The sequence below is a fragment of the Phymastichus coffea genome, unplaced genomic scaffold, assembly GCF_024137745.1.
Source record: "Phymastichus coffea isolate CEN01 unplaced genomic scaffold, Cenicafe_Pcof_1.1 PCOF00005, whole genome shotgun sequence".
Classification (NCBI taxonomy): Eukaryota; Metazoa; Arthropoda; class Insecta; order Hymenoptera; family Eulophidae; genus Phymastichus; species Phymastichus coffea.
In genome coordinates, this window is record NW_026706816.1 from 6,037,342 (window position 1) to 6,060,681 (window position 23,340).

General features: G+C 35.9%; 1 protein-coding gene across 4 annotated transcripts in view; it reads right to left on the minus strand.

Moving 5' to 3' along the window:
* The window catches only part of LOC131667483 (NAD(+) hydrolase sarm1), an 836,900-nt gene that overhangs the window by 581,663 nt on the left and 231,897 nt on the right, over positions 1-23,340 (minus strand). For all 4 annotated transcript variants that reach the window (XR_009302201.1, XM_058940916.1, XM_058940936.1 and 1 more), the window contains exon 3: positions 14,238-14,487. Coding sequence is in view for 3 of the 4 variants with exons in the window: in XM_058940916.1 (XP_058796899.1) it covers positions 14,238-14,487 (250 nt within the window). In the remaining variant the exon portion in view is untranslated. The remainder of the gene's footprint in view (positions 1-14,237; positions 14,488-23,340) is intronic.

Consider the following 23,340-nt stretch of genomic DNA (forward strand, 5'->3'; position numbering starts at 1 on the left):
TATGTTTGTCCTAAAACAGAGAAAGGTTTATTAGTTTATATACTCTTGTGTAATATTAATTTATTTGCATGAACTGTATTCGGTTTTCCACCCTTATTTATTGTTACATTATATTTGTCTGTGATGTTTAATATTTCAAAAGGACCCAGGTTGTGATTCTTTTCTAATTTTCCTGGTTTAGTTCTTTAATGAGCCACACTTGATCTCCTATTTTGAAATTGCAAGGGTTTATGTGGCGATCATAATATTTTTTTGATTTTTCTTTTGCTGTTATGAGGTTTTCTCGCGCTAAGCATGTTTTGTATAAGTGTTGATAGATAATTATTGAATGTTGGCAATTGTTCATAAGTTTTTAACGGTTCACTAGATGGTAATCGTGGTGGATAAGCGAAGACCAGTTCATGCGGAGTAAATCTATGTGCGCTGTGAACGCTTGTATTGTAATGAAATTGGGCTAATTCTAATAAATTATCCCATTCAATTTTTTTACTAGAAACATTTTTTAAATATTTACAAAGGGGGTGATGTGCTCTTTCTAGGGGGCCGTTTGATTGTGGTGAAAATGCGGTTGTTTCTATTTTTACAAATTTAAATCTACGAGCAATGGCTTTTAAAATTTTACTTGTAAAGTTTGCTCCTCTGTCGGTGAGGACTACTTTTGGTGAACTGAAAATACATATAAATCTTTTGATTAGGGCATCTGCAATTGTTTCTGCCGTTTGATCACTGAGTGGAACAACTATTATGAATTTTGAGAGGAGGTCTTGTATAGAAAGAATATATTTGTTCTGATTATTAGTAACGTTTAGAGGTCCTACTATGTCCATTGCGATTTTGTCGAATGTTTTCATGGGAGTGTCCGTTATTATCATTGGTTGTCTAGTTTTTATTCTTTTTAGTTTGTTTCTTTGACAAATTTTACAATTTTTAATACGGTTCTCTATATCAGTTTTCAGATTTTCCCAATAGTATTTGTTCTTTATTCTGTTCCATGTTCTGTTGATTCCCGAATGTCCTCCTAGTGCGCTTGAGTGATATTGGTCGAATATATTGTCTCGGTCTGTGAGTTTTACGTAGTCGATGTAATTTAGGCAAATGATAATTTTAGTTTTAGAAGTTTCGAATGTTGTTGCTAGAATGTTTTCTATTTCGGTCCAGTGTATGTTTTTTAATTGTAGGTCTCTTGAGATGCTGAATGTTTTTATTTTCTTGCGAATTATTAATGTTCTTAATAATTTGAAGAGACCTTTGAGATTCTCCTTTATCCTCATAGCGGACTGTCTTGTGTCAAGACAGGCTATGAAGATATTTTTTGTTCTTGACTGTATTATTTTAATTTCCTGGGGTTGTAGATTTTTGTCTGGTTGTATATGTTTGATTTTCATTAGACTTTCTGTTGCGTTATCTAATAATTGATGTTTGTAATCGATAAAATGTATAATGTTGTCTTTTCTTGATTCGATGGGTTTTTTCGTAAATCGAATGTTATGTTGTTTCTGTGTTGTATTTTCGTCATTTTCCATATGTACTTGTGCTTGTGTAATATTTTTATTTCTATTTTCTTTTTCTTTGTCTTGTTTTCTTTTTATTTTGATTTGTTCCTCTTGTTTTTCTTGTTCATTTGTTATTATTTCTTTTGATTCTGGTTTTGCTTTTTGTGCTCTGGTAACTGCGTTTATTTTTATATCTTCTATCGGATTTCGTGATAGTGCATCGGCATTTGTATTTATTTTGCCAGGTTTGTAGATAATATCATAATCATAATCTGCCAGTTTTAGTCTCCATTTTTGTACTCTTGAATTGTTGTCTGCTGATTTGAAGGATAACAATGGTTTGTGATCACTAACGACGGTAAATTTGTTTCCATATATGTAATTTTTAAATGTTTTTATTGCGAATACTATGCCAAGTGCTTCTTTTTCGTATGTATGGTATTTTTTTTCTGCTGATTTTAAGATTCTTGATGCGAATGCTATTGGTCTGTCATCACCGATCTCTTCTTGAGAGAGTACACAACCCAGCGTGTAGTTTGAAGCATCTGTTGTAACGATGAATGGTTTTTCCATATCTGGGTATTGGAGAACTGGAGTTGTGCATAGGGCGTTTTTTAATTTTTCAAAAGCTTCTTGTCTTTCTTCAGTCCAAATAAATGGTAGTTCTTTTTGCAGTAAATCTATGATAGGTTTTGCTATTTGTGAGAAGTGTCCAATAAAGCGTCTGTAATAGCTTGTTAGGCCTAAAAATTCTCTGATATTTTTGATAGTTTTCGGGATAGGAAATTTCTTTATTGCTTCTATTTTCTTTGGGTCTGTTTTGATACCTTCTTCACTTATAGTGTGGCCTAAGAATTCTACTTCCTTTTGGAAAAATTTGCATTTACTCGTTTCAATTTTTAATCCTGCTATTCTTAATTTTTCTGCTATGAGTTTGAATCTTTCATTATGTTCTTCAACCGTATTTGCAACGATAATTATATCATCGATGTACAGGTAGCAGAACCCTTTTTCCAATAGGTCTCCGAGTACTTTTGTTAGTGCTCTTTGGAAGACTCTAGGTGAGTTTATTAGTCCGAAAGGTAATACTTTGAATTCAAAACGTCCCAAGCCAGGGATATTAAATGCCGTTTTATGTATATCTGACTCTTTCATTTTTAGTTGATGAAATCCGGAAACCATATCAATGGTGGTAAAAACTTTGTTTTTTCCTATGCAGTCGAAAATTTCCAATATGTTGGGTATAAGATATGGGTCTGGAATAGTTTTTGCATTCAATTTTCGATAATCTATCACCATTCTCCATTTTTTCTTTCCGTCTTTTGTTAATCCCTTTTTTGGCACAATCCATACTGGCGCGTTAAATGCACTTGTTGAGGGTCTAATTAAGTTATTTGTAATTAGCTTCTTTGTTTCATCACATGCGATTTGCTTGAGTGTATATGGCAGAGGAAATTGTTTAACATATACTGGTTCATCATCAGTTAAATTAATTTCGTGTTCTTCTATGTTGCATTGGCCAAGTTTATCTCCTTCTAACCAGCATATGTCTTCAAATGACAGTATTAAATTTTTTATGTTTTTTTTTTCGTTGAGTCAGGTGTTCTAAATTTATTGTATCTATCAATTGCTTTCGTCGTATTGTTATTTCATCTTCTTGTGTCTCTTTTTGTGTAATTTCGTTGTGCGTAGTTGTAAATATATGTGTCGATTTTAAATTAGTTTCTTTAGGTGTGAATTTTTCATTGATGTTTTTGAAGTTATTTTCTATGTCATTCATAATGTGAAGTTTCGTCATTTTGTCATATTTTCTGTCGATCTCTCCTGCAACGTTATCTCTCAACGTGTCGCAAAAATTTGAATAATCATTAATAGTATAGTTCTCCTTGGTTTCATTGGATTCGTCTTCCAGGGCTTTATTAATATTTCCAATAAATTGTGTCAAGCTTGAGTTATAGTTAGGTTGAGATATTTTTGTTTCTGGATTCCCATATATTTGATCATTCGTACTATTTTGTGTTTCTTTTTGTATGTCACTTATTATATTTAAGATTTGAATTACATCTTTATGTATTGATACTTCTTTGCTGTGTGTAATCGTATTTGTTTCGATATCATTTTTGCTTACTATGTATCTTTTATCAAATGCTATGGGTTTCCATGTGTCATGATGTACATTAATTTCTTTTGATGTTTGACTATAAATGTGTTTGTTTGATTTCTGCTAGTAATTTCTTTTAATGGCACTTTTTGATTATTTATTTCCAAGTAACCTCTATCTAATCTTAATTTGTGTTTGGATAAGGCATTTATTCCTATTATTCCATCGTAAGGAATAGAAAAGTTATCTGGTGCTACATGGAAATCAAATGGTTTATCTGCAATATACATTTGTGTTGAACCTATTGTTCTTATGGCGTCTTCTGTGATTCCTGATATAGATATTTGTTCATTTCTATTTAAATGCTTTTGTGGAATGCTGCTATTCTTGATAATATTAAGTTGTGCTCCACTGTCTACTAGTAGTTGCAGTTTGTTATTCGAATTTGGTTTAACTATTTCTATGTACTTGAGCAGGTTTTTTAGTTTGATAATGTATATTTTGGTACAGTCATTTGTAATTTGTTGGTTAATATCAGTACTATTTTTAGCTATATCTGTCTGTAGCATGGTACTCTCTATTTCCTTTGTGTGTGTGTGTGTGTGTGTGTGTGTGTGTGTGTGTGTGTGTGTGTGTGTGTGTGTGTGTGTGTGTGTGTGTGTGTGTGTGTGTGTGTGTGTGTGTGTGTGTGTGTGTGTGTGTGTGTGTGTGTGTGTGTGTGATATATGTATATATATTATCTATGTGATGTTTTGTTTGTGTTGGGAGAGTGAGTGTATTGTCGTGGAACGTTTTTATTGTCTGCTCATTCTTTAGGCGTTCCTTCCCAAAGGAGCTCCAGAGTTTTCCGAGTTTGTCCCATGTTTGCGACATTGTTCTGTTGTATGACCCACACCTTTACAGATTCTGCAAAAATATTCTTTCTTCTTGTAATCTTTTAATTTTTTCACAGTTATCTATGTTATGTCCTGTTTCGTTGCAACCTTCGTATGTGATTGAAATATTTTGAGGTGGATAATTTTTTAGTGCTTGTAGTTTCCTACATTCACTTGATGTATGACCTATATTTTTGCAATAAGCGCAGAATTTTTATCTTTGATCATTGTTAAAATTGTTTCTGTAGCCGTTGTTGTGGTTTCTATTGTAGGTGTTATAGTTTTGCTGATTTTGCTGAGGGTTTGCAGATTGTTGTGTATTCGCGATTTTTCTGCAGAACTTTGCTGTGTGACCTAATTGATCACATAATTGGCACTTGTAACTTGATTTGTTTCTATGTTCTGTGAAATATATTCGCGCTTCTTCACAATCTTGTTCTTCATGTCCCTGTTCTTGGCATAGGATGCATATTCTATAAGGTGATCTAATTTTACCTGTTGTGCAAAATTTGATAGAGTGACCTTTTTTATTGCATTTTTTACAAAAGACCTCAGGGCATTCTTGCGTTGAATGACTTCCTTCTTCACAAATATCGCATTTGTTTACCTTTTGTGTAATCTTATTTTTACACTAGATGGCTTCATGTCCTGTTTCTCCACATTTCCAGCATTTTATGTAGTCGGCAATGTAGGGGCATTGACCTACCTCATGTCCTAATTCTTGACAGTATTGGCAATGGATATTTCTTCGTTTGTTCAGTGGGCAAGCGCTTATTGAGTGTCCTTTTTGGCTGCAGTATTTGCATATCAAATTGATTTTGTCTAATGAATTTTTACAATTATTAGAAAAGTGATCTGATCCTTTACAATAGACGCATGCTGCAGAATGGCAAAATAGCGCTTCGTGTTGAGGGTCATGGCAAATTTGACATATCATGATTTTTTTTGATAGTTCAGGTCTATTATAATAATCATTGTATTCGGCATATGTGTTATTAATTGTCACATTGTCTGTTGCTTTTCTAATATTTATGTCATTTTCAATTTCTATAGCTTTTTTGGACATTTCTTGTAATGTCGTCTCGTTGCCCAGTTCGTATTTTATCTCCGTTCGCATTCCTTTTTTAAAACATTTTGCTGCGTCCGCATCTAATTCTTCGTAGAAATTCTTCCTGGCTATTTCATTTGTTTCTTGTATTCTGTATATTTCTTTTATTTCTAATACTAATTGACATAATCTATTTGTGTATTGAATAACTGATTCTGTATTTCCTTGTGTTATTTTGCGTATCCTAGCACGCAGTTCGTGTATGTCTTCTTGAATTGGGTATAGACTTCGTATTGCTGTAATTAATTCGTCTATTATTTCTACACAGCTGTTTCCTAAAACTTCTTCTGCTTCTCCCTTCATGCTCACTTTCAATAGTTCTACTACATTGTGTTCATCTTGGTCATCTACTAAATTTTTTACTCGTCGTAGTCTCCTGATGTACTTTGCGGGTGGCATATTTTTGCCATCGAAGTCCGGAACATAATTTACCAATTCCTTGAGTGATAATTTGATTGGGTGTGAATTTGCCATATTTATTGGGTTTGTTGCTGGACTTGTGATACGTTGGTTTCCTTGAATTTGTCTTTGAATTTGCTGAGTGTTTCTTTCACTCTCCTTTTCGTTTATGTATTGTGTTTTGTTTATTTTTCTAATGTCTTTTTTGGAATCTTCGATGTTCTGCTGTTGGTTAATAGGTTCGTCAGAGTTTTTTGATAATGCGTATTTTGTGTAGACAGATTCTTCGTTTGTGTTTATGCTGAATAATATATCTTTTGGTGTCCCTAATATTAGACTTTGTTCACCTAAAAATCCTCCAATGTCTGAATATCTATCGTGTTTTTCTGAGTCAAATGTGTCAAACGTCTGGTCTAATAGTGAATATTTGTCTGAATCAGTGTAGTCGGTTTTGTTTGTTTGTTTTTCTGTTAAATCAGCTAATTGGTCAGCTGTTGGTATGATTTTCTTTATTGCTCCTGTGTTTTTCTCTTTTCCTACGATTTCTTCTTGGGTCTTGGTCTTAATCGGCGATCTTTGTAGCTTGTTACTCTTTTTGAAAGCTATCTCATCCAGTCCTTTTTCTAAAAGGTCTTCTAATTTTGGATTCTTGTCGATTTGTGATCGCGTAAGTTTCCTAATTATGGATGATGTGTCCTTCGTTGTGCTGGACTTCTTGCTCATTTATTGCACTTTCGTAATAAACGGAATAAACAAAGGGAGTTCGACAAAATTAAAATAGAGTGAAGCAGGGAAAATATATAAAATAAGAAAAATTATTGTTAGTAAAAAAAAAATTATGGTAGAAGTATATGGAAACACAATTACTTATTGAGATGGCAAAAATAATATAAAAAAGGGTAAAAAGAAAAGAAAAAAGGAAATTCTATCTACGTATGGTATTTGACCTACTAGCTGAAAATTATTTCTCGGTCACTTATTTCTGCTATTGTCTTAATTTCACAATTTTGCAAAATTGCAATTTTGAAATTCGGTCACTATGAAAGAAAGTGACGTGTGCTGCTTACTTCTGTAATACAACACCTACTCGTATATCCGCGGTTTTCGAATTCGCTCTTTTCCGTTTGATGTGTTAATTCATTAATAAGAACTAAGTTTTAATATGTATCAAAATAATTTCCTTTATCTCAATCGAATGTATTTTTCGTACCGGAACCAATTGTTACGTCTCGTGCATCAACTACGAATAGCTAATGAATGAGACGTTCCAATATGTTGACTAGTGGTTGGATATGTCTTACTTATAATAAATGTATGTGGAAATGTATGTCTGATAATTGTACTACCTTGATAATCGTAGCTTTTAATTGTTGATAAAATGTAGCAGGCTCTAACTACTTGTTGAATTGTTTAAATGTAGCAGGCTCTAACTGCTTGTTGAATTGTTTTGGGTAGGTTGTTGAATAATTACTTGCACGATATTACTTTGTAAAAGTCGCGAGTTTATTAAGTATAGTAACCACCAATTGTCGGACCGGTGTGTACGGAGTTGAGTCTTACAGGTACTTATTGACTGACTGACGGACTACTGATCAACTGCCGAGAGTAATTTGTTCATTCCTTTTTATATCTTTTATAGCTCTTTTCAGGTCAGTATTGCGATATGGTGTGACATTTTGTTTTTTCTGAATATAAATTTTGCGTTTGGTGACTTTATTTAGGCGTGTCATTTACCTCGTGTTTCGTCAGCTTTTTGCTGACGTGCGAGTATTTTAACAGTTTTGAATTTCATGAATGTGCATTTGTTACAAAAAAAGGATGCGTCGTAAGCCGTAACACTTACTTCGGAGTTTCGTCGTAACACTTACATTCACCTTGAGTTTCGTCAGCTGACGTGCGAGTAGGTTAGCAGCTTTGAATTTCACGAATGTGCATTTGTTACAAAAAGGATGCGTCGTAAGACGTAACATAGAAATGCTCGGATTTTCAAGAGTGTTTCACTACACTTCCGTACAGGACAAGTTTAACAAAACCAATTAGATATATAATATAATTGTTCACGATAAATAATGTAATTAATCATGATAAATAATGAATAGCTTCATTATATAAATTACTCTTCTTGCACACTAATATTTTAAACTATTCACTGTTTTAAGTAATTACTTAATCAATATAATTTGTTGTTATTAATTGTTTTAATGAAATATGTATCTGCACGATCTGAAAAAAACGAAAAAAAAAAACAAAAATTAAAAAATTTTAGCTTGGCTTATATAAACAAACTAATATTATAAAAATATTTACGTAGTAGATACAAAATATGAAATAACAAATTAGCTGTTTTATTAATATCTATATCAGATAAATGATACTATCCGTTTAATAATAAGTCGATACAAGAAGTCTGTTTATTATTACGTTCAACAAGAAGAGCATTTTCTTGGCTACTAATAAAGGACCGGCCTGCTCATCGTTAAGAAACTTGAAATCAACTAGATACCATCAAAGCCGCTTATTATGAGATAAATAAAATTCGAATAATACTGTCATATATCTGCGTTGATGCAATGCAGTTTTACGTAACAGGAAAGATATAATAATCTACACTTAATTATAAAAATAAAAGTTTTATGTATCTATATTGATTATATTTATGAATCCCATAATTTTTTAACTTGCAATTATTATGATCATCAAAAGTAATTTTTCTACCCGAATGAATATGTTTCTGTATAATTTAACTTTTCTGTACAATACAATATCGCATAATTTTTTGAACTGATTCTGAATTTTTTTCATAAAATGAGGTATGAAGAAATTACAGGTATAAAAAAAATTAAGAGGTTGGAACCTGAGTGGTCTGAGTATCAATTAAAATCAGTAGAACATTACAAAATCCAGGGATCGTCAGCAACGCTTCATCACATTGTTCGCTTCTCGTCACTCTTAAGTATTTTTCGTAGCACTGCCCATTCTCGCTACCTGCTCCGCAATAAAATCAAAAAATCTACCAATGCTTTGCCGATACTTTCAATCCCGATGTCAGCTGCAGAACTTAGACAAGTCTTCGTTACCCGTATCAAATTCTCCCATGCCAGCACCTTCTCCAAGGAGTTAACTGAACTTCGCCTTTTATCAGCGCACACTCTTGATCGATCGTTTGGCTTTCACATCCATTATCGTGTTCTTCGTCTGTTGACTCCTTTTGTTGAAGACAACGGCGTGCTGCGTACCAGTAGTCAACTGACTCATTTCCAGCTGTTATATGATAAGAAGCACTCACCCATCGAAGAACACCCATTCTCGAAGGCTTCTTCTGTTTGGTCAAGTTGATCATCCACTGAGCTTACAAACGCAGCTTTCACTCATGATTCCGCTCTATCTTCTCCTGGACACTGCACAAGGCGTGGATCGTTGATACCAAAGTTTTGATAAAAAAACACATTCAGAAGTACATGGTATACACCAGAGTTGTAGCACGCACTGCCACTTAAGGCATCGCTCCACTGCTAGCAGCTTAAGTTACACTATCTCGACCATTCGAACGTAGTGGACTCGATTACGTCAGCTCATTTCAGATTTCACAATCCAAAGTACATGGTGTAATTTAAAGAATATATCGCTCTTTTCGTCTGTATAAACACCGAGAATGTCTATCTCGAGTTAGTTGACGATCTCACTACTGCGAGCTTCAGCTCTCACACGCTTCGTCGGCAGACGCGGCTGCCCTGCGGAGATTTGGAGCAACAATAATACCAATTTCTGCGGTGCCAACCTTGAAATTCGTTAAGAAGCTGTTGAAAGCGGCAAAGATGGACTGGAGACTCATTGGAGAAAATCTCGCTGACAAGGACATCCAATGAAGATTTATCTCTCCCGCTGCTCCTCACTTCAGCGACCTCTGGAAGACCGGCATCAAGTCGATCAAGAATCACTTTCGTTGAATCGTTGGACCTAGGTGCCTCACCTACAAGAAGTTCTTAACGCTTCTAGTTTCTGTAGAGGTTATTTTCAACAACAGACTTCTCGCTTCACCATCTGAAGTTTTAAGTCATTTAGATGCTCTGAGTCCTAGTCACTTGTATTATCGGCACCTTCAGCATATCGATTCCTCAGTTCGCCGATCCCAATATCAATCTGTAATACACTTCACATTGGGACTTGTTGAGTCAAGAGTAGATGAACAAGCTTGTACAACGTCCCAAATGGAGACATTCTTAACCCAACTTCAATGTCGAAGACTTCATAGTGATTGTCGACGGGTCTCTACTTCGCCTTTATGGATAGCGGCCGATGGAGTGCATTATCACCGTCCACCTAAGAATTAATAATTTCGTTAAAACTGCCATTGTACAGACCTCCGGCGAAGAATAAGTTAGACCATTCGAGAATCTGGCTCGCCTCCTCTTGTTAACGTCAACTCCAAACAACTCGACGTCAGTGGAGCCACCTTTAGAGACATAATAATTGAATTAGTTCATCGTTCCAAGAATGAGACGGGCGGTATATTCAGTTCCGCTCCGCGCAAGCACTACTCAGTGAATATAACCCCTCCCTCTCTTTCGTGAGTCGACAAGTGAAGCGCAATCTGCTTACCACTTCCAGCCTTAACTACTTTCTGCACTCTGTAAGCCATACTGTCGAGTGCCACGCCATGCAACGAGTAAATTACAGTAAAATGAAATTAAGTAGGAAATAATGGTCGTGGGTGGTTATTTCACGTTACCCATGCAATAGCGTCTCTCCACGATATAGTATTGTTACTCTTATTTAATAATTACAATTCATTGTACAATTACTAATAAAAGACAAACTATTTTTTTAGCTCATAACTTGACTAACGCATGGCCAAAAAACAAAAAATTTTGAAAGTGTGATTTTGTGTATGCGCATGAGTTTTTAAGCTAAAAATTTTAGGATCATAGTAATTTTTCACGCTGAATATGATGGTGTGATTGGTTTTTTACAACAGCTTACGATAATTTTTATACATACATACTTATTCAGCAGGTTCTTTATAAATATATTTATGTTTGATTTTGAACAACTAAATTTTATAGCCATTATTACATAGGAAATTATAAAGCACAACTTATATAAATACGTAGAAGGTTAATATTCTTAATAATATATGTATTTGAATTTACAAAGCCAATCTGCACCCTTTATGACGTAACTTAAATAATCATACGACTAGCTTATAATGTTATCGTGATATACATGTAGTGTATTGGCCTGAGTAATATACATAAAGTTTTTGAGCGCATAAGATGAATTAATTTTGTTCAGTTAATTTCAATATCACATGAAGATAGCTCTTTACTTAAAGACGGATAAACGAGTTCAATGATTTCTAAAACTATGAAATTTATAGGATTTTTGTAAATTAACCCTCTAAGTATAACATACAAACGTTGCCTCTAACCTCAAAAATACACGTTTCCCTAATATATACGGAAACATTTCCCTACTAATATTCTTATTCTTCTTTGTTAACCTTTAGAGGATGAGCGAATTCCAGTAAAAATTGTGTATATCAATTATTGCCATAATTGTTGTAAATCTTCGCCGAACTAAAAATCACTCGTTTTAGGTGAAATTTGTATTTTTTATCGTTTCAACTTGAAATTTGGTATAAGTATGATTTATGGTGTTCTGAATACGAGGAAAATAAAGAAACTGATATAGAGGATACCTTTGACCTTGAAAGTTGATATTTTATAATAGCCACTACTTCTACTAAGCCCTATTTTTACACCTATTGTCGAAATATGAAATCAAATCAAAATCAATATAAAACAGTCGTTTTATTAAATACATGTTCAGTTTTGATCCTACCTATAACAGCTGTTCTATAATAGTTTAATTTGAACTTGAGAAGATATTTTCATTGTCAAGGATTACTCTAAAATTTTTTAATATTTTTTTTATATTTTACACACCAAATTTTGTTGTAAAAACATCGAATACAGATGACAGAGAGAGAGAGGGAGAGAGGGAGAGAGAGAGAGGGGGGGGGAGACGATGTGTGATCCAGCGTAGAGCGAGTGAGTCCACACAAGATTCACACTCTCTTTCTCGTAGACGCCAAGGGTACTAACTAGCTAGGACAATTTCTCTCAGAGCTGTAGACTGATGCACCATTTTTTATTATCTGTATAGTGAGCTGATGAGCCAAATCGCAACCAGCCTTCACAGCATCTCAGCACACAGCAGTCAGCGCATTATCTGTTGCCGCCGATACTCTGAAGACATTTCAACCAACAGCAGCAACAGTAAGAGCAGATGCAAAAACAACAGTAACAGGAGCAACGATCAGTAACGGTAGCATGATCTCTCTCTCTTTCTCTCTCTCTCTCTCTCTCCCTTTTAATAGAGTACACGCATGTTCCGCGTCGACTAAGTTTCTAAGTAAATTAGCATTAAATTCCAGGGTTAGGTTGTGTAGGTACTTACTGCGCGGGCATATATTCGTACCGATCTGTAATGGTTGTTCTCTCTTTACACTTCGTCTCGGTAATCTGGGAAGACATTGTTGGATTACTTTTATTTTGTTTTATTTTATATAATGACTGGCTAAGTTAGTATTTGAAGCGTTCGTGTCTTCCTTCACCGCGTAAATGATTTTAACTAATAAATAGAGTCGCAGGCTGAATATCAATAGAAAAAATCGACTTAATTAGTTATTACTTATGTAATACATGTTTATACATGTAACAACATAACATGTTGCATAAACATATTTCTTTATAAGTTGTTATATAAATATACATCATTAAAAATTTACAATCTGTTCTAATGGGTGTTAGTAATAATAATAATTTATTTCTGGTTGTTAATAAAAATGTGAATGGTGTATTGATCAATGAAAGCACATCAGCTTTCAGAGACATTACAAATCAGACATCATTGGTACTAGAAACTAAAATTACCTTGTTCACTGAATGACCACTAAAAGATAAAAAAAACAAAGCAGTAACTTTTATGATATAACAAATTTTCTATTTGTCATCAAAACCCATAAAGCCTGCATTTTTCTTTTTCATTCTGAAAAACATTATACACATTATTTACTAAAACTTTGAAGGGAATATTTATACTATATAGATAATCTGAAATAAAAAGCATCTCTAACTTATAGATTATACGTTTATAAAAAAACTAACTTTTACAATAAGTGGTATTGAATTAAAAATATGATATTGTCATGTTTTCAAGCCATTTAAATGCTTTATCTTTTTAAATCGTGTCAGCTCTTAAAACGTATACGTTAATAACTAAAATAGAAACATGGAAACCTTAGAAAAGAGATTATTCCATTTTTTATCCACTCTAATTCCGTAAGAAAAAATCTTACTTTGCATATATGTTGCGTAAAAAATTTATTTGCCAGATAAGAATAGCATGTGCCAGCTATGCTTACTGTCGAAACATATGAGAAAGGAAAACATAAAAAAGGAAAAGAGAGATGAAAATAGGTGAAACACATGCGATATGCGTCGGAGAGAGAGAGGACAACGTGCTAAAAGCAGTATTGAGCATGCGTCGTGTTCTGGATTCGACAATATTCACATTGATTCGTCAGCATACACACAAATGCACAAATACAAACACAGCATACACAAGACATTGAAATGTACACGTAGCACTTAAACATACACGATACTCAGGAGAGACATACATCTTCCGGCTAGTCGTCTAACGTTTCTTGCAAGGCACTGGCGTCATGAAAAGAGTTTATGAGAGGCTTAGCCACTTTTTGCCACCGATATCTGCGACTCGACTACCGAGTTTACAACTGGCGATTTTCAGTTATCTCTCTCCCTCTCGCTCTCTCTATTTCTCTCTTTCTCTCTCTTTCCCTCTCTCTCTCTCGCTCTCCCTCTTTCTCTCTCTATCTCTTTCCCTCTCTCTCTCTCTCTCTCTCGCTCTTTCTCCCTTCGTTCAAAAGAAATCGTAATTATTCACCAAATTATAATTTAGTTTTATCATAATTTTCTATTTTTAGAAAAAATATTTGTTCATCATCCAATGCATCTCAATTAAATCGACTTGTCAAAATTTTTTTTTTCTCTACAACTTAACTATACAAATTCGCAAGTTTAGAATTGAAAATAAATATTGTAATCAACGAGACTCTGTATTGCAATATTACAAGATAATAATTACTAATATATTTATAGAAAATGATTAGCATATGAACGGTATGTACAATCTGTGCGATTCCTAACCTTTGATAAATAATTACAAATATTTACCTTGCTCTTTGACGCACTAGTCGTTCTTTTTTGCTCGAACTTCATCGTTTCAGGTGAAACCATTTGAGTTGATGAATTTTGTACGTTTTTTAAGTTCGATGGAGAATTCAAATCTCTGATATGATCAAGTGAATTGAGATTCATGGGCAATGGACCGGATAAATTCATTGATGTCGTTACTGGCGGTGGTGTTTCCGGAAATGTTACCAGAGGTTCTGCGTGTTCTATTTCTTGAACTTCAGCATCATCTCTGAAAGAGTAAAGTTTTATAAATCTACAAGACAATCATCTCTTTTTGAAAGAAAGCTGGAAATATACATTTTATGCTTTATATATTACATAATTATTAAGGTATTTAAAGTGTCATTCAGAATTTTGAAAGTAATAGTTTTGATATTTATGATATGATTTTATACTACCATAGAAGTGTTTGTGTTTAAATTATAACGAGTCTGTATATTTGAGTGCGTCTATGCATAAAATATACAACGTATGTGCGTACTCTCTAGAAACGAATGACACGGCGGCGCGTGACCTCTTTCTACCTGATTGCAGAGTAGAAAGGAGATGTATCAGTCGCAAAATGGGCTGATGGGTCTTGAGCTGAGTTTCACTGAAAATTACGAATCAGTGCAAATTAGTAAAAATTACTGTAACTAATATTCTTTATAGACTAGAGATAAGATATGTATTGTTTAAAGACATATAGCAGATAGTGCACTGGGGTATGTGGCTGTACATGTATTGTAACTGGAAGAGAGTGCCACGGCCATAGCGTTAATATCCTGTGCAACGATTGCCGAAAATCGTTAGGACTTGCGTAGACTGTCGAGCGGGGCTAAGTGTAATAGCCGTGATCGGCTTGGGTTAGAGGGAGAGAGAGGGCGCGTTAGGGGCAATGACCGGGAGGAGAGAGGTAGCGAGCCAGTATGACTGTGTCCTTCAGTCCGCCTACATTGTAGCTTATCGTGTTAGAAGCAACGACGTGTTTTTTCCTTCCGAGTGAGATCCAGGGAGTTTGTGCAGATAATTGTGAGTGGAGTGTCGAGTGCGCACACTGCTCAACGTGTGCGGCCTCGGCAGCAGCGAGCTCAACCTCGCCAGTATCCACAGCAACGTACTTCGGCGACGAGAGGCAGTTGCAGAGGCAGTTCATTCTTTTAGTATAGTTGGATACGGTTGGCCACCGTATCCTCATCGATTCAGCGGTAAGTGCGCTGCACTTTGTATAGCGTTTTGCGTGCGATCCCGCGCAGCGTGCGCGATGAGTTATAAGTAGCGTGCGTGCGAATAGTCCGCAACGTCCGCGAAATCTACTCTCTCTCCACATCCGAATTATTGTGTTGAAATAGCGTGCGTTTAGACTCTCGGTGAATCGTCCCTTGTACAGGTTTAGTTTTGGTTCAATAAAGTAATTAGAGATCAATAAGAGACGTTTCGTCTACCCTTTGTCCGGTGTCGGTGTTATTGTTTACATTTGATTCGAACGCGCCGGTAATCCAGCACGGATCGCAAAAGCATAGAAGGAGCTGTTCGTCGACCGAGTTGTCTGCAGCGGCCAAAGGAGCGCTGGCAAGCAAGCGCATCAGCGCCCGTTGCGGAGAGTTCGCGCATCTAAGTTGGATCACTGAGAGAACTCGACGCATGCGTACACCGGAGCGAGGTGAGTGAGTATGCTTGAAGCATACAGCTAACAGAGCACCGTTTGGCCGTATTCTTAACTATAATTACCCGGGATTTGCGACTAAGCGGTAGCCTGTTACACCTGTTACACCGATACTCAGCTCTAAGGATCCGAACTTTCATCAATGAATTGGGTTCATGAATTGTTAAACGGATAAAGATCAAGGTCATTATCTGAAGCTTGCCTAGTCGTACGGGCAAATAGGTTATAATACTCGCCACAAATATATATGATAGTGGGCAGCAATATATTAGTAGCATTAAATTCTCTGGCTAGTATTACTGAAGTAATGGAAGAGAGGCAGATCGGGTGGCTTGATGGGCAGTTCGAAGTTATGACTACTCTAAATTTGACTAGATGACAGATACAACTTCGAGCTAAATCACAAGCTGCACTGACTATTCTGGCTGCTCAGTTCGTTGCCTTGTCCCTGAATTCTAAATACAAATAGCTGTTCGCGCAGAACTAAGAAAATTGCCAGATGATGAAGAGTGAGAAGAAAGAACAAGCTCAGATGAACTTAACCCTTTGCGGCATAGTGGTAAGTATACTTACCACCTTTTTGAAATGAGATTTTCATGTATGAAGGGCTATAATAAATCGTTGCTCACGGGGATTTTTAATATTTTATCCTTCTAATATGTTAATGAATGTATAACTATATCAAATTATCGATTTTTAGTCGCCATTTTTTAAAAAATGGCTGAAAAATGCACCAAAATGACGATTTTTTAGAAAAAAAATCGTGCCGCAAAGGGTTAATACTGAAGTGTATGACAACTTTGATGGAAAAGGGTGCTGATCTGAAGTTGCCTAACGTTGGAGTCGGAGCCGACAGTCAGGCTATCTCAACAAAAGCATTTATCTATTGTCCTCCTGTGGACTGTAACAGGGTTGCTTACCGTTAAATTATTTTTATTAAGACGATCGCGTAAATACGCTCGCAATCACCTATATTAAATAAGAAAGTCGGAGAGCAAGAGGGAACGGGTGTCAGTCAACCAACAAATCTACAGATCTACAGGAGTGGAATCAATACGGAATAAACACGTCGAAAGTACTTGTTAATATCACGAACGAAAACTCTTTATTATCTTTCAAATGCTACACTAGAATTGGCCCGCGTGTGTATGTTTACATTGGCGCTCGCTCGACAACAACATGCAGTGTCGGGACGCTCGCTGCTCTTTGTCCGTAGAGCTATTACATGCACGCTTCGCATCGAATACGGAAGATTAATTAACATGCATGCGATCGTGGTCGCGAGATTAAGCTGGCGAGCTTACCTTTACTTTGCAGACGCACGAAGACGAAGGGAACAATTCGCACTGCGGGAAAGTCTGATTGTTCTTTTTGTCGCGGATCGCGAATTCGCGCGCACGTGGTTTCGCCTTCGATGGCGAAACCTCGCACACACACTCTTGATGTCGCAGGTAACGATACTGCTTTTTCAGCTGGCTCAGGTCTGTACACCGTGTAACTCGGTGACAATTATCCTGGACTCTGGTACACGTATCGGCAATCGGTTCGCGAACTTCGACTTTTCTGGCTTCCGCACCGATAGCTGGTTCTCCACTGGTTCGTTTTCAATCGCGCGCGTTCCGTCTCGTCGCGTGCCGAATTCCCTCATTACGTTTTTCGTCTCCCGGTAGGTGCTGCCCCCGCAGGCAGCTACCAGGTTAGGTAATTAGCGCTAATTTGACGTTTACAGTCACAGGACATAAGCGATGCACAAACTGTTACGTTTGAAAATGATACGGAAAACTTAAATGAAGTTTCTGAAAGTCATCAGAAAGAAAACTAAAAATTGTAGATGAGAAGAGAGAAAACTTTAATCTCAATATTCTTAAAAATTTTGAAAGGGAAAACAAAGAAAATGATTCTTCACTTCATTTTGAAGAAAAAAATTGGAATAAAGATGATGAACCTAAGAAAGCTCATAATAAAAGGGATGAAAAGATTATTCAACGATTAGAAGAGAACAATCCCGATGTCAATTTACAAGCTAATGCTTTGTTGTTATTCTAAAAGGAATTAAGGGTATACCAGTTTTCGTCTACATCAAATAGTAAGGTAAACAAACCATTGCGTAATGTTAGTTTCTTTGTAAACGATATTTCTTTAAATAAAGTAAGTTCGATCACTGATAAAAATGGTTTAGCTAATCTTTTTTATATGCTTTAAAAACTAAAATTGGAGACAAATTTATTAACATATTAATACCCAAGCCGAATCTAGTCGAGATAGCCTTGAAATAACTATTGGGTTCATGTTTTAACTCAAAAATAATTTACACGTGTTTTTTCTTTTTGCATTTCCAATTGTTTATAAAAAGTTATTTAAACAAATTGATAAAAGTTTTAGTTTTTTGAAAAACTATTTACGGCAATCGATTCTACGGGAAAAATCAAGGCGAAAACCTCTTTAGCCTTTTATCATACAATTGTAATTAGAAATCATAAAGCAGTTTCCATCATTTGAATTTTACGAACTGAATGTGAACTAAAAATAACTTGAAAAAGATTTTTCGACACTCCGTGCGCAAAGTGCGTCTTTCCCGCACGCTCGGCAGAAAACGTGCGTTGAAAATTGCACTTTCCACACGTCGTATCAAAAAATACGGTACGGCACATGTTCGGGAAAGAGTTTCTCGTCTCGTGTACCCTTCCACCCTCGCTTCGCTCGGGCGTAAAAGCCACACGAGACAAGAATCTACTTTCCCGCACTTGTATCGTAATGTACTATTCTACGGTTGTATTGAATAATCACACCATCAGTAGAAATTCCTCATAATTTTATAATTCTTTCTAATTTTCATTCCTATCTTCATTTCAAATGTAAATTGACTAAATAGTTCGGTGTCATATACTATTTCGACGATAGCTTGTCACTCAGTGAAATAGAAGACCATTCTATTATATTGAATAAATTACTGATTTTGTTCTTTTTATATACTTCAATATAAAACTGTAATACCATGACGAGGCGAAGAATTGCTGATTTGAATGAGATAGTTGACGGTAATGATATAAATAGTGACCATCATGTTGATATTACATTTCTTCCAACAGAGCATGAGAGCTCAGATGAAGGTTCAAGTAATGAAGAAGAAGAATATACTTCACTTCGGCCGCTTCCTACAGGATCGTATGAACATATAAAGAGTTCTTATACTAGTGACCAGAAGTTACTAGAATCGAATCATGATTGGCGTGATAATGCTTTGAATTATGACGATCTTCCAGGTGATGACTATGATCTTTTATCTACTTCATCATTTTACTCAAAAAGTTTTTTGGAATTGTTAGAACTCTTTTTTTCTCAATCAATGAAAAACTTTATTATAAAAGCTACTTCCGAAAACCACTTTGAATTGACCAATGATGATTTAGACAGATTCATCGTGATCATTATAATTACTATAGTCAATTCTAGGAAAAAGCAGTCTGACTATTGGTCCAACAAACGACTTTAGCAGTGTCCAATAATAAAAGAACTTATGCCAAGGGAAAAATTTGTAAAAATAAAAAAAAACATTAGGTTTTATAAACATCAAGACAAAGATGAAAAAGATAAAGTCTGGAAAGTCAGATATTTATTTGAATTATTTAGGGAAAATTGTATGAGATATGGATTTTTTGATTATAATTTGTCAATTGACGAAGTTATGTCAAATATTTTGGAAGATTCAGCATCAAGCAGTGCATTAGGAACAAACGTATAAGATTTGGGATTAAGCTATGGGCACTATATTCTTCAGATGGATATATATATGATTTAGATATATATACGGGCAAAATTAGTACTGAATCTGAAAATCCTTTAGCTTCTGTTTGTTTGGAATCGAGAGTGGTTATCAAATTACTTCAAAGGTTCCTGGAGACGTTTAAAAATGAAAATCTGGCAAAATATCATTTATTTTTTGATAACTTCTTTACATCTCCAGATCTCATGATTCACTTAAGAAATATTGGATTATCGGCTACAGGAACTGTTCGTCAAAATTGCGTCAAAGCAAAAATCGATATGTCAAAGAAAGCTGATAGAGGAACCACTATCTCAGTTCATGAAGCCAATTCAAAAGTGAATTACATAACGGTAATGGACTCAAAACCCGTATCAGTTCTCTCAACTAAATACGGAGATGAACCGAAAGTTGAAATGAAAAGATGGCATAATAAAACTAAACAAAAAATTCTCTTTCCTCAAGCTTTCTCAATGTATAATAGACACATGGGTGGAGTAGACTTACACAACCAGCATTGTAATGCACTTATGCCTACAATCCGAAGCAAAAAATGGACGTGGTGTCTCTTCATGAGATTTATTCAAGTTTCATTAGCTAATGCTACTGTTATTTACAATAAACTCCATCCAGATGAGAAGAAAGGTTCAAAAGATATTGTGGAGGAAGTTTGTAAATATTATATTCAAAAACTCGAAAATACTCATCGACCCAAACGACAGAAAAAAGTTAAAACTCCGACAGAGGAACATCAGATAAAGGTTGGGAAACGTAGAAAGTGTGACAACGAAAATTGTTCAGTATTGACTGAATATTGTTGTTCAAAATGTAATATTTATATATTTTTGCAAAACTCACAGCGAAAATCATTCGTAATTGTTTTTAAGGATCTGTTTTGAAGAAAGTAGTTCTTTTACCTATAATGATTAACAAAAACAGTTGGGTCGAAAAAAATAATGTTAGAGAGGTTTTTGTCAGCATCACTTCTAAGTTTCAAATTGTTTAGAACGAATATACACCAACAAAATCGAGTCTGACAAGAAAATCTTACAGAGGTTTTCGCATTGGTTTTTCCCGTAGAATCGATTGCCGTAAATAGTTTTTCAAAAAACTAAAACTTTTGTCAATTTGTTTAAATAACTTTTTATAAACAATTGAATATGCAAAAAGAAAAAACACGTGTAAATTATTTTTGAGTTATAACATGAACCCAATAGTTATTTCAAGGCTATCTCGACTAAATTCGGCTTGGGATACAACGAAGTCAGCATCACTTCTCAGTTTCAAATTGTTTTTAACGAAATTACACCGACAAAATCGAGTCTGACGAAAAAACGCTACAGAGGTTTTTTCATCAAACGATCGACGAGCTCGTTGGGATCATCCCAATATACTCGTACATTGTCAAATAATATTCCTTTTCTTGCTAATTTATAGTTAGATAAAAGACCTCTTCCATCAATAGTCGATTTTTGCTTCTTAGCACTACCGCTCAAAGATAAATTTGGACCAATATAGTTTTTGAATTTTGTAACGGAGAATTCCGGCCGTACCCGTCTGGGTTGCTCGCGGCCGTCCGCACAAATTATTTATTCGGGGATTCGGGAAGCAAAAGACGTTCCCACGACTGAATAACGCGTCGAGCATAAACACGTTAAGCGCACAGATTCGAAGTCGGGATGAGGAGTGATACGGCGGCGAATAAACACAACAGCGGATTAACACTAATCCTTTAATCGTCAACAATGAGTTACAATACAGCGATCTCGCGCTTATACTTTACGAACGGCACAACAATGAATCCGAACGCGAAAGGTGAATCGGCGGCTGATCAGCCTGCCGATTCTCTTTATAAATTAGACCGTTACAATAATGCCCGACAAAATACTTTTCGGTGATAGGCCATTAACGGGTAGCCAGCAGGTCTGCTGTGCTACCAACCATAGACCGACGCCCGAACATGCAAGAGAGAGAGATAAGAGGAAAATACGGCACCGACCTCGACCTTCAGTCTCTCCGACGGCTGGAGCGCTCTGCACTGTGACGTCACTGGTGTGCTCCCGACCGTATCGCTGGTACATTTGTTGTCGTCGCTATCTGTCCTCTGGCTCGCCCTCTTGCTCGCTCCGCAATATTGCTGCCTCGATCTCAACCCGCTCGCTGTTGTAGCACGTCACGTTCCTCGCGCGCTCGCCCGCGCACCTCGCCGGTTACCCGCACGCACCGGTGCCGGGTATCTTGTGGGACACGGCTGGGAGCGACCCAGCCTCACGCTCGATCACTCGTCCGCGCACCCGGCGTGTCTCCGGAATGAACAAGACGTCGGCGAGGTCGCGAGGCCAACTCGGAAAAACCGCGACCTTTCGGTTTATCCGCGCGCGCGACTTTCTCCGCTCAATGCCTAGCAGAGACTCCCTGATTTTCCGCGGCGATCAGCAATTCGAGCGCTCTCTCTCTCTCTCTCTCTCTTCCTTTCTTCTTCTGCGCCATCTGCGTCGCTCCAGCAGTCAGCTCAGCCCGTGTTCAGCACCTCGTAAACAAAAGGTCCAAGCATGAGTGTGTGTGCCAAACGTACACACTCTCAGCCTGGCGCGGCGCACGGACATTTGCGAGAGCTAAACGGACGAGATCGGCCTAGCCGAGATTCTCCGTCACAATTTGTTTACGTGCTTATTGCGATATTATCCATTTGCTTCATCTTGCGATGAGCGTTAGTGATTTCAAGAATTTTTATATAATTTTCAATATCCGATGAACTTATTAATTTAGAATCAAGTTCTTTACGAAAGAGAACTTCCATTAAACCTTGTTGTATGCTTTATCTTGCTATATGCTTTATCATTCCCAGTCCCGTTATCCTTTTCGAAGGAAATCGAAGAATTGCCTATGATATATATATTTTCTTGCAAATGAACAGCAAATGTCTTGTCTAAATTATTTCTCTGTTAAGGTTCATGCAATAGTCGAACATAATTTCCTACAATCGAGTCATCCAATAGCTGTAATTGTTGTTTTGTAGTTACATTTGAACTAACTTTATCTAAAATTATTGCAGTTGTATCAAGTGATGATTCAGCAGTCTTATCAAATTCTTACATAAACGATCGCAAAGTACATATTATATATGAATTTTTTCCAGCAGTGCAACCTGGATATAAGATGTTGGTTTACGAGTTTTATGAAGAATTGACTTTCATTCAATCTCAGTCAGAGTTCAATTGCTGAAAATGCTGGATAGTTTGGCAATAATACGGTTACAATGATAAAGGATCATGATGATTTTGACATTACTATTCCCCTTAGTATGTTATTGCAATTTGCTGAAAATGATGAAAAATTGTTGTAAACGTCAAGCATGAGCTTATTCTTATAAGATCAGGAAAGAATATGACTGCTGTTAAAGTTATTGCAACAGCAGGTCTTATACCTACTCTTGATAAATTTAAAATTAATTTGACAAAAATAGAATGGCTGATGCCTTATGTAACAGTGGTTATTAGAAGAAAAATTAAACTATTTAATCATATTGGACGCAATAAAGCAATAACTATGGTATTTGAGAACTGTAAGAGTATCCAAAATTACCTTCCATGTCAAAGTATGTTTGGAATATAAAAACGTAAAATCAATTGGAAAAGTCTCAGTTTGTCATCTTAGCCTTCCAAACTAAACGG